Source organism: Neolamprologus brichardi, chromosome 20, assembly GCF_056152115.1.
Source record: "Neolamprologus brichardi isolate AB-2024 chromosome 20, ASM5615211v1, whole genome shotgun sequence".
In the NCBI taxonomy this organism is placed as follows: domain Eukaryota; kingdom Metazoa; phylum Chordata; class Actinopteri; order Cichliformes; family Cichlidae; genus Neolamprologus; species Neolamprologus brichardi.
In genome coordinates, this window is record NC_142123.1 from 31,524,247 (window position 1) to 31,540,994 (window position 16,748).

General features: G+C 41.2%; 1 protein-coding gene across 1 annotated transcript; it reads left to right on the plus strand.

Annotated features, from left to right (window-relative positions):
- Positions 1–8,371: 8,371 nt before the first annotated feature.
- On the plus strand, positions 8,372–16,114 carry tsr2 (TSR2 ribosome maturation factor). The gene is made up of 5 exons (XM_006803707.3): positions 8,372–8,527; positions 11,814–11,904; positions 13,640–13,731; positions 14,848–15,006; positions 15,743–16,114. The coding sequence occupies exons 1-5, from the start codon at positions 8,450–8,452 to the stop codon at positions 15,845–15,847; spliced, it is 525 nt and encodes a 174-aa protein (XP_006803770.3). The 5' UTR covers positions 8,372–8,449; the 3' UTR covers positions 15,848–16,114.
- The last annotated feature ends 634 nt before the right edge of the window (positions 16,115–16,748 follow it).

Consider the following 16,748-nt stretch of genomic DNA (forward strand, 5'->3'; position numbering starts at 1 on the left):
AGTCCTCCTCTCTGGTGCAGAGATGGTCTTCCCCGTTTCATGTAAACTGCCTCCTCGACTTCCTGCTCAAACTTGTGTTCCTTCCTGTCCAGGATGCACACATGCTCCTCTCTGAAAGAGTGGTTGCTTGCCTTCAGGTGTAAATAGACTACAGAGTCCTGGCCTGATGACGTATCTCTTCCCTGAGTCAGCACTTGTTTGGTTTGCTCAGTTCAGAACCTGATCCATGCGCCCGATCGCTTTCTGGCATGGCGCGTTTTCAGGTTTGAAAGTCACAGAGACCTGATGTTCTGTAAAATATGTCTCACCTTGATGTGTGTGTCCACCAAGTTAATAAGATCAGTGAGCTGTGGTTCATCCTCAGATTTGATTTTCACCCAGGTGTCATCCGCATACCTGAACCATTAGCTCGGTGGTGTTTCAGGGATGATGTCAGAGCCCTCTGCTTGACTTTCTCCATATGCAAGTCAGTCACAATAGGGTCAAGTGGAAAACCCACGGTGCATCAATGTGTCTGTCTGATGTCCTGACCCTTGTAGCTTAAAGTAACAGCTCTCAAAAATCTGAAACCTTCAGCCTTGGTTAAATAACGCCACCCAAGCACTCCGACGGGTGTGTGGGAGAGCTGCACAAAAACAGAGAAAGGAGAAACTTCTGGTGTCTTTTCCTGTTCTTAGAGAGTCTCTGTTAAATGATCAGAGGCGTTCCAGTAAAAACAAAGTGTTTGTCTGATATTGTTTCTCACAACTGTCACAGACGACCGTGTTTTATTCAGCATTATTAACTCTGTTGTTAATCCTGCTGGTTCCTCCTCTCATAGAGTCCAAAGCAGTAGATGAGAATTTGATTTCGATGCCAGGATTGTAAGTATTCGGTCTCATATCATCCCTCCTGGCTCTGACCCATCGTTTCACACATCCTCTGTTGCTTTTGACCACTTTGAGTTTGTGTCTTTGCCCCTTAAAACCCACAACATGTCTCCTGGACATTCATCTTGGCGACTGATGGATATTTTTGGCACTATATCAATGAGTTTACTCACTATTATCAATGGCAGTGGCATACTGTGGTGGAGTCTATTGTTTAAAAGCAAAACCTTGATCGAACAGTTTTATCCGACTTCAGACTGATTTCTAAACGTCTTTTTAGTCTAAGTTCCTGGAGAAAGCTGTTTTCCTTCTTTCTATTCCTTTTTTGGGTCAAAGCAGTGTTACTTAAGAGTTTCAGAATAAGAGTTTAAATCCTGCTTTACCAAACAATTTTACAGCTTAGGCGTGCATCTTCCTTTCTTACGTGGAGCCACTCGAGTCCATTCTTGGTCCTTTTTTCATTTTTAGATGCTTTTAGATGCTCTGGCAGTTGACAGTATTTTTATTCTTTGGCTTTTAAACCGAGCTGCGTTCTGAGGACTTTTTATCCACGCTGTTTTACTTATCTTCTAATCTTTTTTAGATATACAGCACTTTTTACATCTGTTGTTTTCAAATGTGCTTATAAATAAGCTTGACTGGACAGAGACACTTGGCTTGTCCTCTAATCTCTTATGAGCTACCGGCACTGGTCCGGTAACTGAAACACAAGTGAAGAAGATGTAACGGCCTCATAAGAGGCCGTTGTTTTATCTGGTGTCGTCCAACGTGATTCGAATGTTGCGTTTGGTGCTGCACACGAAGCCAGAAACTTGGAGATAGGTGACAGAAATTATCATATCAAGTTGGGGAAACCTGCAGTCAGCTGACAATGCTGAATCCAGATGAACGAAATCAACTTTCTGAGATTTCCTTATCTGGATCATTGATAAAACCACGACATCTACCAGGAGGTTTTGAAGTAATGTTTCCTTTCACTGAAAGTTTTATGGAGATGCCAAATTCCTTTTCACCAGGACTTAGCACCACTCACATTGTTAAAACTGCTCCCAAATGATTTGCTGACCATGTTATTTTCATGCTTAATCATACAGCCAACTTGCCTGATCTGGATCCCACAGAGAATCTGTGGAGATTGTCAAGAGGAAGATGAAAAACCTGATCCACAGAAGGCTGCTGTCAAAGCAACCTGAGCTTCAGTAACATCCATACCTCCATGCCATAATTCATGGAGCCTGAAAAGAGTCCTGTGTATACAATCCAAAACATAATAAACTACACATTATTACATTATTATTGTTATTAAAATATATTCTGCCCACAATTCTAATTTTAACCTTTGATTTTATATATTTCGGGTTTTTACTCAAAATAATTGCTTCATGTTTATTGAAGATGACAAATCTTGTTTTTTTATTGTATAATAGATACAGTTTTCAAAGGTTTCTGCATTTCCTTTTTAGATTGATCTTTGGAAATATCCTAATAATTTGAGATACTGGATTTCTGATTTTCATTAGCTGTAATGGTGTAATTAGCCATAAACACCAAAATGAAAACAAAAACCATAATTTTTAGTCAAAATATTCAAAAGTTATTTATTGAAATTACCACAAATTTATTTTTTTGTGATATTCAATTGTTTTTAGATGCACTAGTAGATTGTAGCAACACGTGATCCTGTTAGATTTAATTTTGTTTTGTTGAAAATTACTGCAGTTAACACAACTGTCCTGTCAAATAAAAAATAAATGATGTTCACGTGAGAATCCAGAGGTGACAGTACTGTAGTTGCCATAGTTTCGGAAAGTTTTGGGTCATATTCTCATTTTCAGTACAAATACTGCAGATAAACTAATGCGTAAATGGACTAGTACTTAAATGGCACTTTCCTCCCTGACATGCGTGTAAACATGTTTTATGAATGAGGCTTCTGGACTCCTGTTCGCGTAGCGTTTATTTTATGAAGAGGACTTAGTTTGATGGTGAAGTCACGCGAACCAGCATCAGTTTGATGTCAGACTCAGATCAGTGTGCCAGATGTTGATGGTCAGAGGAGTTCGGGATGACTCACCTTGTAGGTGACCAGGATTTCTGCCCCGCACACGCTCAGTAACGTTTATTCAATTCAGTTTTATTTATACGGCGCTACATCCCAACAACAGTCGCCTCAAGGCACAGATGTTATCCAGCTGCTGCACAGACTTCATGTGTTTTAAACCAGCTACCATTTGAAGACACATAAAACATTGAAATAAGCCAATGACTGCTCGGAGTGGGCGTGGTCATAGACAGGAACCAATCACAGTGCTCAGTGTCCTGGATTAAGACCCAGAGACTCTTCTGCAGCTGCAGCTCCATCGTTGCTTTTAAACCTCCTCATTTATTCATCCCTTCATGTCAAAGTGTTTCTTTTCCCATCTCATTCAGACAGGATTGAATATTTCAGACAGAGCAGGTGATGAAATATTAGTCTGATACTCAAACACCTGCAGCTGCTGGTCCAGGATCTGGTCTGGGTTCTGGAGCCATGAAGGGTTTTTTTTGTTTTTTGTTTTCTTCTGAGGTTTCTAAATTCATATTTAGTTCTTAAAAATGGACTTCACCTCCAGATCAGCCCTCACACACTGCAGGAAACATCACATACATACAGAGGATTCACAGATAAACGTGTGGGTGCTGAAATCAGTAAAAGAAGAAGCAGAGCACGAGAAGGAGAGAGTGCAGGAGGAGGATTAAAAGCCTGCAGTGAAATCCTGTCTGAATGAGCTTTTATTCTGAAAGAAAAAGACGACCAGCAGGATTTTCACAATAAATTGGTTGTCAGAGAGACAGAAAGCTGCAGGTCAGCAGCTGATTAATTCGACACTCACTTTTCTCTGTCTGTGAGGACCCGTGATTTCATACTGTACAGCCAAAAGTACGTGGACGGCACCGGCTGGGTGTAGCCAGATATTTAGCATCTTGTTGCCTGTTAAAGAAGAAACTCCCAGTTTCCATCTGTTGTGTGCAAAGATGATGTGGTGATGATATAATGAAGTGTTCATTATTTAGACGAAGGTGTTTTTTTCCCAGGTTAAATCAAATATTAATGACACGTCTTATTTTATAAAGACTGAAAGTTTTATCTTGGAATAAATCACTTGTTTTACTTTATATTTATCATGTAATTAGACGACTTTTTGAGGATGAGATTACTGAAATATTTTAAGGTGCTGCTGAAAGATTATTTTTGCGGTTTTAAAGTTCGTCTTGAGAAACGTCGTCGGTCCTTTTGGGCGTTTGTGGTGATTTTACGGTTTAGTTCCACATAAATGTGTTTTTAAGGGATTTGTTGTGTTTGTGTTTTGACACAAACAGCTGCATGTTACGCTGTCATGTGTGTACAGCTGTCCACATACTTTTGGCCATAAACTGTTTCTATATTTGCTGTGTTTATAAAGTTGATGTGATCGTCATTTCTGCACTGACAATAAAGGTTTCTGTTAAACTGATCGAGGATTTATTTATTTTTATTAGTTTAACTGTTTCTGCCACTTTTTTGTCTAATAATCCTTTTTCTTTCTCTGAGGCGTCCACGAACTCAATTCTCAGACACATCAATGTTTCTTAATAGGTGATGGAAACATGACAACCACCTTCCACCACTTTAACTCAGTTAATTTGCAGTTTTTAAATGGTAAATGGCCTGTATTTGTATAGCGCTTTACTAGTCCCTAAGGACCCCAAAGCGCTTTACATATCCAGTCATCCACCCATTCACACACACATTCATACACTGGTGATGGCAGCTACATTGTAGCCACAGCCACCCTGGGGCGCACTGACAGAGGCGAGGCTGCCGGACACTGGCGCCACCGGGCCCTCTGACCACCACCAGTAGGCAAAGTGAAGTGTCTTGCCCAAGGACACAACGACCGAGACTGTCCAAGCCGGGGCTCGAACCGGCAACCTTCCGGTTACAAGGCGAACTCCCAACTCTTGAGCCACGATTTTTATTTCCTTTTATCAGAGGTAGCTTCATCATGTTCCAAAAAAAATTGTTGCATATGACTTTTAACTTTAGGCGGAGCACAGAAAGCAAAAGATGGTGACCAGCTCACCAGCAGGCGACATCTTCATCAACACGTATCAGAGTCCCCCTAAAGAGGGACATCTGCTCACCCTAAGCGGCACATGGGGGACTGAACAAAGCAGAAAGGGAACACATTCAGTGTAAAGAGCTGGTTTAGAGCAGAGTGTATTGGTTTTAGTGATCACGGGGCTCATTTGCAACCCTGGGCCCGCCTACTGATGTATTACATGAAAATGGCTGCACAGTTAGTTTAAACATTTCCCTTCAGTTTTATTTCTATGGTGCCAAATCGAAACAACAGTTGCTTCAGGCTCTAAAACTCTACAATAATCATATGGACAAAGTTTGCATCCAAAATTTTAATAAAGCAGAAGAAGGAAGCATAACACAGAAATACTTAGCAAACATATTTGGACATTGACACAAGTTTATGTTTTTTTTCACCTGTTTACTGAAGCATGTAACAATTCTAGTTATATAATGGACATAATGTGCAGACCCTCAGCTTTCATTTGAGGGTATACAAATATTTATGGACCTACCTGTAAATGACTGAAAGCTCAAATGATCATTTTGGAGGATTTCTGGTTATTTTTATAAATTATATACACTGCCAATTTCCAGTATATGTATTCCCAGGACACTTTAAACTGTAAGGTAAAATAAATAGCAACGATCACAGAGATAAAAGCATGTGGAGAGAAAAAAACTCCCTTTTAAAAGGAAGAAGCTTCCATCAGAACGGACACCAAATATCTGCCTTAAAAGGTTGGAGTAACTGGAAAAGAGAAAAGATGAACACGAAGTGATGACAAACAGCAACTCAGCGGGTTAGTGGAGCCATCAACCAAACATTAGGAATATGCAGGTCCAGTGTCAGAGATTCCTTTAAGTGGGAATTTATATTATTCCAGGAGAAAGGCACAGAGATAAAGGACAGAGCACAAACTGTTGAAGAGAGAAGACAGAAAGGCAACGGCATGCAAGAGCGGTGCATAAATAAATTCAATGAGTGAGAAGGAAATTAGAGATGAAGAAAGCTCCTCCGGGCCTATAGCGACAGAACGAATGGATGCTTCAGGGTCACATTTAAAAATATAATACAGACTAAAACAACACAGCTGCTGCTGCTGCTGCTGAAAGAAACCTGGAAAAATGTGACTGTGAACATGTGAGTTAATATTAATAGGAGCACTGGGGAGGTGAGGAAGCATGCGTTGCATCCATTCATTAGGTGAATATTTGAAAATGTCTGGAAAAGTGAAACAGCTGCAATAACACAATCTGCACAGCTGCAGACGCCGAGGTAACGTCAGCCAATGAACTAAAATTCTTCTTTATGCTTTGATTGTGCGATTAAAGTTTCATTATTATGCTTTTTTCTTGTTCTCTGTCTTGTGTTACGATGATGGATGTTCACTTTAAACATGGCTGAAGTTTTAAATAATAAGTTTGGCTATAAAAACGATCCCTATGAGTCAAAACCTCCAACATTTTATTCAACAGCGGCGCCGGGTGGAGAACAGCTCCATTTCATTAAATGTATGAATTGTTTAATTCAGTTTCAAAATGCAGTTCTGGTTGTTTAAAGGTCGTAGGGAGAGTGAATACACAAACAACAAGTAAATGATTTCAGGGTCTGCAGTTTAGGATCACATCCCTGTACAAACACTATAAAACACTCGGACTGCAGCTCAGTGCCGTCCCTGAGAATCTCTTTTTCACAGTGATGTTAATCAGTGAAAGGTGTCGAAAAACTCCTTAATAACTCTCACAAATGGCACACTGAGACCTTTCAATGTCATATTCCTGAGAACTTATTGCTTTCATATGAGCTGAACTGATATCTGGAACTTAACCTGCTTTCACTCAGGCCTCTGGCCATCCGGAGGCAGACATTTGAGAAGCCTCAAACTGAATCAAATCCTTCCTCGGACAGCAGATGAAGACAGCATGAATGTAGAACATTTCTAAGTAAAATAATAATAAATAATGTGGACAGTAGGTTTGTTTTTTTTGTAAGTCTCGCTTATGTTTAGGTGGATTTCTGTTGAGTTGCTGCCACCTGCAGGTGGACAACAGAACCTGCACAGACCGAAACTGGACAACAGTACATATTTGATTCTATTATGCGTAAATACATATCAGTCAATCCATCTTACATCAGTGTTGAAAAGGATGATGATGTGGTGACCCTGAGAGGAAAGAGAAAAAATGCTGCAAAAGCTTTAAAAATATCAGGAAAGAAATTGGAAGTGTTTCTGGGACACTTGACTGAACAGCTGCAAAGAACTGCAGTGAGGCACGTTCAAAAGAAGCAGAGGGTTCATTAGTGTTGTGAGATCTAAGGATGTAAGGCAATGAGTGATTTAATCACATTATTCGTTTAATACTCTACACACACGTTTGTTACTATTTACTGTCACTTCCACCGGCGTTCCGTCAAGTTTTTGTTTCCCAAGAAACGTTTCTGTTTTCTCTCCTGATTTTTTTCCTCAGTTTTTTGTTGCTGTTTTTTTCTATTTCCTTTGTGTTTTGTGTGCTTTTGCAGCATTTTCCTATTTGCTGGTGTGTTTTTTTTAAAGTTGCAGTCCATTTGACCTCTCAGGGCCACCGTACAATAACAGTTGAGCAGTCTCCTGTGTGTGTAATGTCTGGTTTTAAAAAAAAAAAAACTAAATAAAATGACAACAGTGGAAACCAGCAGCTACATCCATCATTTATATACAGTCTATGAGAGTTTACGTGTTTCTCATTTTCTCATTTGTTATTTAAAAGTAAGTGCGGTTAGTCAATGGTCTTCCTAGTGGAAGACATTCTTTCAGTTACAGAAATGGTTACATAATCTGTAAAACCTTAGATCTTCCATGTCATGTTCATCCCTTTATGACCACAGTGTGCCCGTGTTCTGATACCAGGCTAACATACAATGTCACAAAGCTATAAACCGGTTTCTTGAACATGAGAGTGACTTCACTGTACATCTGGGTTGTGGTAGAAAAGCACATTCACATCATGGACAATTATGAGAGCTGCGAGTGGCAGAACTGATTAATTAAATAATGAATTAAATGTTTCATTAATTATTTAAAATTGGAATGAATTCATTGAATAAATATTTCAATAATTAATTAAATGGCCATTAATTTCATTTAAAACATTAAATTATTTATTTACAGTTGTGTTTAATTGATGACATTTTAATTAATTATATATTTAATTAATTATTGACACATTCAATTAATTTTTTAATGATGTATTTATTTAATTCATTTTGGCACTCCCGGGCCTCCACAGTACAATAATGTCAACATGGACTGAAAGTTTCCAGCACCTTGATGAATCTGACAGTTAGAGCCGTTCAGAGTTTACATGCATGTCTGTTTATTTCTTTAGCTTTTTGTCACAGTCCCGTTTCGATTGGAAGGAGCACGCTTTTCCTGAACGATCGCTTCTGTCTGATCTCTGTTTCTGCACTCGGCTCCTTCCGTCTGTCAGACCCAACATGGCGGCCTACGCGGCTTCACGTGAGGTCTTCACGGAGGGAGTCCGAGCGGTTCTTCAAACCTGGCCGGTTCTTCAGGTGAGTTGGAGCCGATCGAGTGCCTCCTGAGCGGCAGGCAGACGGGTCCAGCTGATACCCGGACGGGTTCCTGATTCAACGGATAACCGATATGAAGCTAACATGCTAACAGCTTCTCACGTGAGGAGCTTTTATTCTATTAAACCAAATCACAGACCTACACAGAGCATTTGTATGTCAACGGGACCTTTTAACTGGATAAATAAAAGATAAATACAAAAGTCACTCTGCCAAAAACTGACTGCGACTTCTACTTTGTGACAGGAATGTTGTTTGTGGCTCAAGATGACTTGATATCATACATGAGGGAGACAGTTACACATATATCTCACATATTATAGGTCAAAATGTCTTTTTTATGGAAGTGTAAATACCGGGAATCACTTTTTGGCACACGGGCGTTGTGTTGTGATTGTTTTTATGTCGCTAAGTAGACTGTAGAGGGCAGGATTTAGAAAGCAGTTTTATATCAAATAAACAGAAGACCTGTTTTGGAAGTATCTTCATGATTCTGCGTTACTGTACCCACATCATCATCAATCCAGTCCTTCTTGGCCAAGATGAGTGTTATTTATTGAAGTGTGGAGCACAGTCCCAATCTCCTCTTCTGTTCCTGTATAAGTGGGATGAATAATGGCCAGAAAATCAGATTTTAGTGCGCGTTGACTTTGGAGAAGAAGTGTGATGAAGAAGTGATTTGCAAGAACAAGGGTGGAGCAGGTGGAGACAAGTGTCAGGGGTGCTTCCAGGGCTGGACTGGGACAAAAAATCGTCCCGGGTATTTTGACTAGAGACCGGCCCCCCAGGTATTACAGGAAAAGCCATAAAGCCTTTGAATGAAAACAGACGCTGTTGTGACAGTGATGTACAGACTTGTTGGTATACGTATGATTTCTATACATGTTACATCAGATAAAAACTTTGGTTGTAAGATTCAGATAATTATTTATTAAATGAGAATAAGAAAGAAAAGTATTTCTTTGTGCCCCCCTTTCCCTGTTAATGCCCTACCTGGTCCCCTGGCAAAACTTTGCTAGACCTGCCCCTGCACAGTTACCAGCTGTCAGCTACTTAGAAAAGGATCCTGGTGTTATTTGTCTCTCAGAAACAGTTCATAACTTCCCTTCAACTCATTCATGTTAACTAAAAGTAGGGGTGGGGGAAAAAATCGATACTGTGTAGCATCGTGATATTTTGTTTGCTAATAATGTATCGATACAGGGACAGCAGAAATCGATATTTTGTTACAAAAAAGGTTTTTGTGCTCTGACTTCAGAGCATGTTGATCCTTTTTCTGAGCAAGAATCCTGACATTCCTTCACTGTCCAAATGTGTTTAACTTTTTTTTGGCAGCAATAAACATGACAGTTTACTTATTTTAATTTAAGACATGTTTTATTTTAATTAAGTTTAAAACTTTTTTATTTAATGTAAAATTATATTTTGTTTTAATTTACTTTCAAATTCTTCAGTTGCTGAAGGGGCTGCATAGTTTTCATAAACTGCATAGTTCAGAATAGCTATAATTGTACCAGATGGTTGATTCAGTTAAGTTGGACTAGACTGTAATACAAACCGTTCAGTTTGTCAACAATAAAACTGAAATGAGAGAAAGACTGAGTGTGAGACTTTGATATTAGATAAAATGAATGTTGATAAAGTTTACCTTTATGTACAGAATCTGAATATCGCAAAATATTTAAAAAAAATTGCAATAATATCGTATCGTGCGTTAAGTATTGTGATAATATCGTATCGAGGGATGTATGGTGATTCCCACCTCTACCTAAAAGGTAAACCTGTTTCTCCATCACCTGTTCAGCTCTTATGATTCAGTAAGGACATCTCCTGGTTTCATCTTCATGTTTCCCTCTCAGCAGATATACAAACTGATATCATGACCAGCAGCTTAACAGCTGTGGCTCCAGCAAACATCAGCTGATACTAGAAATTAATATTAAATAAATTCTAACAACAGCTGATCAAGCTTAAACGTGCTGCTGTTGTTTAGCGCGACATCCACTGGTTTCCTCTTTCTGGTGCAAAGTGGGCGATAAACAAACGAGAGAAAAGCCGATCAGCTGATCATTGATCAGTTTCATGATTGAAGTAGCAACAGGAGAGGGAGGGGGAGAGAATGAGAGAAGAAGAGGCAGTTGCAGCGTAAAGACAGAATAACTCCAGCTTTGTGTCTTTTTCATTGTAGTTCACTATCAGTAACATCATAGCACCCACCCAGCTGTATAGAAACTCCGACATGCTAGCTCACGCAGTACGAGTTATTGTAACTGACTGTAAAAAGTCAGCATAACGAAAATAAACTCCACCTAAACTTGGTTCATATCTGACCCAGATAGACTGCAGGTCATAACTTCTTACCTGAAGTTCAGTTCACCTGGCGCTCGGACCGGCGGCCGCCTCGGGTCTCTCCACCTCCTGCCTCCCCTTCCCTCATCCACCTGCTGGTCTCTGTGGAAGCTCCGCCATAGCCACCATTAAACAACTGAGTTATTTTTACACATCGGCCAGCATCTGGCCAATCCACCACCTCTCATTGTCCATGCCATTACCAAAAAAACAAAAAAATCATCGGCCCATTAAAAACAAAAGATCACCATCGGCCCACCGGGCAAATGACCGGTGGGCCAATGGCCAGTCCAGCTATGGGTGCTTCGTGACAGAAGGATGGCATGAAGACTGAAAGGAAAGGTTCTTGAGATCGTAGTGAGACCTGCTGTGACGTGTGATGAAGATGTGAAGACCTTTATTGGGAGGATTAGAAACAAGTCCATCACAGGGACAGCTCAGCTAGGGCCGTTAGAGAGACATGGCTGAGATGGTTCGGATGTGTAAAGATGGAGCTGCAATGCAGGAGGACAATTTGAAGACGGGGATTAGATTCACCGATGTAGTGAAGCAGCACATGCAGAGAGTTGGTGTGACTGTAGACAGATGATCTGCTGTGGCGATCCCCAAAGGGGGCAACCAAAAGAAGGTGATGAACTTTGACCTTTGGATAGTTCATCTTCTTATTACTTCAGCAGAATGCAGGCAGAGCTTAGAGTTTGGGCGTATGGATGCTGGGTGGTGGAGCGAGAAGTGGGAAATTTAAACAGACGTGTGGGGAGGATGTTTGAGTTGGGTGCCTGTAACATCTCGCAGGATTCTCTGTTTATGAGAATTTATTAATTAGCTTGTTTATTCTTAAGTCAACATTAGAAATCTGATGTTATGTATGATGTGAAGTCACAGGAAATAAAATGTACCATCTCTGTTTGTCGGACAGATTGCGGTGGATAACGGGTTTGGAGGCGTCTACGGCCAGCAGAAAGCTGATTGGATGGTGGATGTGGTTCAGCAGTATTTCCATGACAACGGTGGGTATGTGTAGTTGTTACGGTGCTAATTAGAAGTGGGTGAACGCTTTAAATCGAGTTTAAGCTTTCAGTGATCATTAGATGTGATCTGGGTTGTCTCCGTTTGAGCTCGTGCAGCAAACAGGATGCATGAATAAAAGTGACTTTGAACCTCCAACGGTTCAGTCTGTTCTTTGAATCTGACAAAGGACAGCGTGAGATATGGATTACATTTAATGTTGCATAAGAAAAGACAAAGAATTAGGCAACGTTTCTGTCAATATCAAGTTGATTAAAGGGAAACTCAGTCAAGTGTGTCTCAGAGGTTTAAAGGGCTCCTGTTGTCCTTCTTTTCTGCTCCATGTTCACGTCAAACTTAAGTCTCAAATAATGAGGTATGTATGTAAAAGCAACCCATGTGAGCCTAAAGGCTTCAGACTGCTCCAAATGCTCCTCAATAAGATGCCAGAGAAAGAGGGTATGTTTAATATTATCTGAACACGGCTCTGCCTGTAGACGCTGAAACCCCGCCCACCTGTAGTTTAAGCCCTCTGTTTACAGAAGAAGTTTGGTTTAAAGGGAGATGATCTATAATATTTCAGACAGGATGAACTGAGGAGCAGTTTAAGATGTTTTGAACTGTGCGCCATGCGGAGCTTTACTAGTGGAGTCTAAGAATAGAAATAAGGAGCAGAACCACATTTAATTAAACAGCGAAGCCTCAGGGTCATTTTTCATGTTGTGTTCAGTAGGGCTGCCACAAACGATTATTTTGATAGTCGACTAGTCACCGATTATTTTTGCGATTAGTCGACTAATCAGATCATCATCCATTGGACGTAAAACTACAGCTTATTGCACCAGCAGCATCTGCTCTTATATAACTATCATTAGCTTACAGCTTTAAGTGTTTATGGTATGTGCTAACTAAAAATAAAGACAACATGATAGTTTATTAAATTTTAATGAAATTTGCAGATTGTTTCAGTGAAGTCTAATAAACTCCTTGCTATCTAAAATATAACAGGACACCAGTGTCTCACACTTCTGATAATCAGCTGTCTGCTTGACGTTTATTCAGCTGTGTAAAAACTATAACTTTAATCTCAGCCAAACCGTTTTACTCAGGAACAAATAAAATACTAAAAAAAAAAGCCAAACAATAACATTTTTAAGTTATCTAAGTGACTTATGTATGTTTAACCTGAGTAGCGAAAGACGGCGGTGGGTTTGAAGCCGGGAGTCCGGTGTTCTCACGGCTCTAGCGAGCCTAGCCCCCGGCTAGCTATCGAGCTAGTGGGTAACAGACGTCTCCGAAAACGTCGGAGCGCTTTTGAAAATATGTAGTGTCTTGATAAACTGAGCAGATATTTGAGGTTTACACAGCTACATTCTCGCCTGAAAATATGTTAAACGTTTATTTTGTGACCCAGAAAGAATAATAAGAGTAATATTAAAACTAACTAGCTGCCGCCATTGTTGGAAACTGAGCTGGGCTGCGCTACTTCTTCTTCTACGGGTTTAACGGCAGCTGGCATCCTTGTACATGCAGTGCTGCCATCTTCTGTTTCAGTCCGTTATTACACTCTTAAATCCTGCTACTTATTCCTGCGTCTTTTGTGATCTTACAAAGCTTCAAACGACGCGTCGGCTATTAAATCAGTCGTCGACGATTTTGATAGTCGACGTAATCGTGACTAGTCAACTAATCGTGGCAGCCCTAATGTTAACATCTCCGTGTGTCTGTGTGTGTCAGCTGACCTGCAGCAGTACGAAGTCGAGGACTTCATCGCTGAGCTGATGGATCAGGAGTTCAATACAGTGGTGGATGATGGGAGTTTACCACAGGTACACACACACAGACAACACCAGTAACAGTCTTTCTTTTTTAAATCCTGTTTTTAAAATGCATTCATCTTCATTTAAGTCTTCTGTGGAGAAAAGTAAACCTTCGAGGCTACATTTCTCATTCTCTGTATGGATATGATGTTATAATAAAAACAGCATGTATATGATGTGTCTGCATGTAAATTCTGGTTGTCTTCATCACCTTCCTGCCTCCTGATGCCAGCATTGTATCTGCGTGGTCTTATTAACGTCTTCATCAGTTAGTTCAGTAGAAAGAGCGAGAGCGAGGCATGAGTTCATCGGTTTCTCTTCTCGCCAGGAGCTGCAGCGTTCACTATGATGTGATTAATGATGCAGAACTCGTGGTTGAAAATGGGCTGTTCGTGTTTTATGGTCGAGCAGAGATGGTGCGTTCACTGTCCGCTCCAGAGCTGGCAGCGAGCTCTGTAGTCAGATGGAGGCGGTGCACGATGTGCTACAGCCAGTCTGTGGTTTGCAGAACATAAACACTGTTTGATGATGAGCTCCCAGATGTTTCCATCCTGCTGCTTCATCACTTTTCTTATCCGATGCCTCCTCTTTCCTTTATGCGCTTTTTGTTCCGGGTGTTTCCTGGTCGTCCTTCAGCTGGCGTTGAGTCCTCAGAGATTCATGTCGGTCTCATCCTGGAGAAGAGTCACACCTGCTGCTTTTCTTCAAATTTAGCATCCACCTTAACAACACCTGCTTCTCCGTCACTTTGAAGTTTTGCTGCCTTTTGAACAAAAGCGCTGCGGATTCTGTTAACGCGGCTCCGTTTGATCTCTCCTGCTTCGTTTGAGCCTCGTTATTTCTTCTTTCCCGACGCTTTCCAGGACGACTCGGTTGCTCCGAGCTCTTTGTTCTTGTATAAACATTCAAGCGGCCAACTTTTCACTGTTCAAACCTCCAAACTCTCCACACAGTTGTTTCCTCATTGACGTCAACTTGTTTGAACTAAAGCGCAGCAATTAAAGTCGTTTTATTATTTTATTCCACACCGAACAAAAACTGAAGGAATGAACACAGAATGGTCCGCTTGGTGCTGGTCTGCAGGTGTGGATGTTTGAAGGTGACGTGACGTGTGTGTGTTTGCAGGTGTCCGCCAATCTGCTGCAGATGTTCAGTCAGTGGCGGCACGGGGCACTGGAGCAGCTCAAACACACCATCAACACTCTGACACAGAATAAGAGTCAAAGGGCAAAGGTCACGGCTCAGCCCACACAGTCTGATGAAGAGAGCAACGATGACGCACAGGTACGGCTCACCTGACACACACACACAGGTCAGAATCAGGACTGTGGATTTTGATCTCCGTCACTCCCACTGAGAATCTCTGAGCGACGTTCAACCTTTTTGAACGAGTAATCTGAATCTTTCACACCTGAATTACATTTTATAGGCTTTGTTAAAACCTGCAGCCAGATCAGTTGTGCGCCCACTCGAGCAGAAATCTTCAAAAAGTGCATTTTGTGTGAGTTTTGCAGGGTTGATGACATCTTCTAGCCGTGATTCCTTTTGTGGTTTAAAAAAATGACTGTATCACATAATTACGGAGTATTTGCCATGGACTGTCCAGTATGTGTCTTGCTTTCAGCTCCAGCTCTGGATGGACGGAAGGAAACTGTAGTAAAATCTTTCAGCTTCTCCTCTGATGCAGTTGCATCCTTGTTCTGTCCGTTTGTGAAGTTGTGCTGCTTCTGTGCTCATATTATAATGGTAAACAGACAGAAAACATTACGATATGTGGAGTGGGTGTAGAATGGATTTGGTTGCTGTTTTAAAACAAAACTCAAATGTGTTTCATGAAGTTATGAAGGTTAAAATTTCCTGGAAAAACCACGATACTAAAAAGCCAAATATGGCCCCGCCCCGTGTATGTCGAGGGGCTCAATATTGTATGAAGACACAGCTGACTGAGGGCTTCAGGTGGGAACTTTTTTTTAAGATAATGAAATCACCCGGGTTGAGTGATGGTTGTTTGTGTGTGCAGGAGATGGAGTGTGAAGCGTCTGGTCCATCGGTCAGCAGGACACATCCTCCTCCTCCTATTCAGGATGAAGAAGATGGCTGGACGGTGGTGAGGAAGAAGAAGTGAAGATTTTAGGATGAACTGTTAAACTGAGAGACTGAAGCAGCTGACCTTTGACCTACAGGAAGAGACTTTTTAGTGAAAGTTGGGCCTCAGCCTCCACCTGCTCTAGACTGAAAGGGTCCTGCAGGCTCAGAAAGGCGAGACGTTTGTCGGCCGCCTGCTGGGACGTTCAGTCTGGAGCAGGTGGACGAGGACGATGTCCTTAAACCGGAGTCACTCTGCTTCCTGTGGATGAATCTTTTATTATTATTATTAAACACTTTGACCATACTCAGTGCTGTCGCTATACTGTACATCACAACATATAGAATTATACACTCACTGACCGCTTTATTAAATACATCTTACTAGTACTGGGTCAGACAGACTTTAGCTTTCAGAGGTTCGTGCAGTTGCTTCAGGTTTGTGGAGACCACCTGAGTCCAGTGAACTCGTTTTCATAAACTATGTTGCCAAAAGTATTCACTCACCCATCCAATCACTGAACTCAGGTGTTCCAATCACTTCCATGGCTACAGGCGTATAGCATCAAGCACCCAGGTATGCAGACTGCTTCTGCAAACATTTGTGAAAGGGACCCCAGCGTGGTACCGTGATTGGATCAGATCAGAGCCAAACTTTATGTGGCCTTCAGGTTAGCTCAGGAACAGTTCGTAGACGGCTTCATACTGTGTTTAAGAAGCTGGTCCTCTGTGCTGTGGACCACTGCATGGATGACATCGACCTGATGAGCCTCTCTACAGGAACACACCAGGTTCACGTCCGACAGCTTTGTTCAAGCTTTCGCTCAGCTGGACTTTCAGTCTGCGTATATAGACTGCCTCTATGTGCCAGACCTGCTCTCCTTATTTGCTCTGTGCAGCTTGACTTTGCATTAAAGGAAAAATATATATTTTTAGCCGTG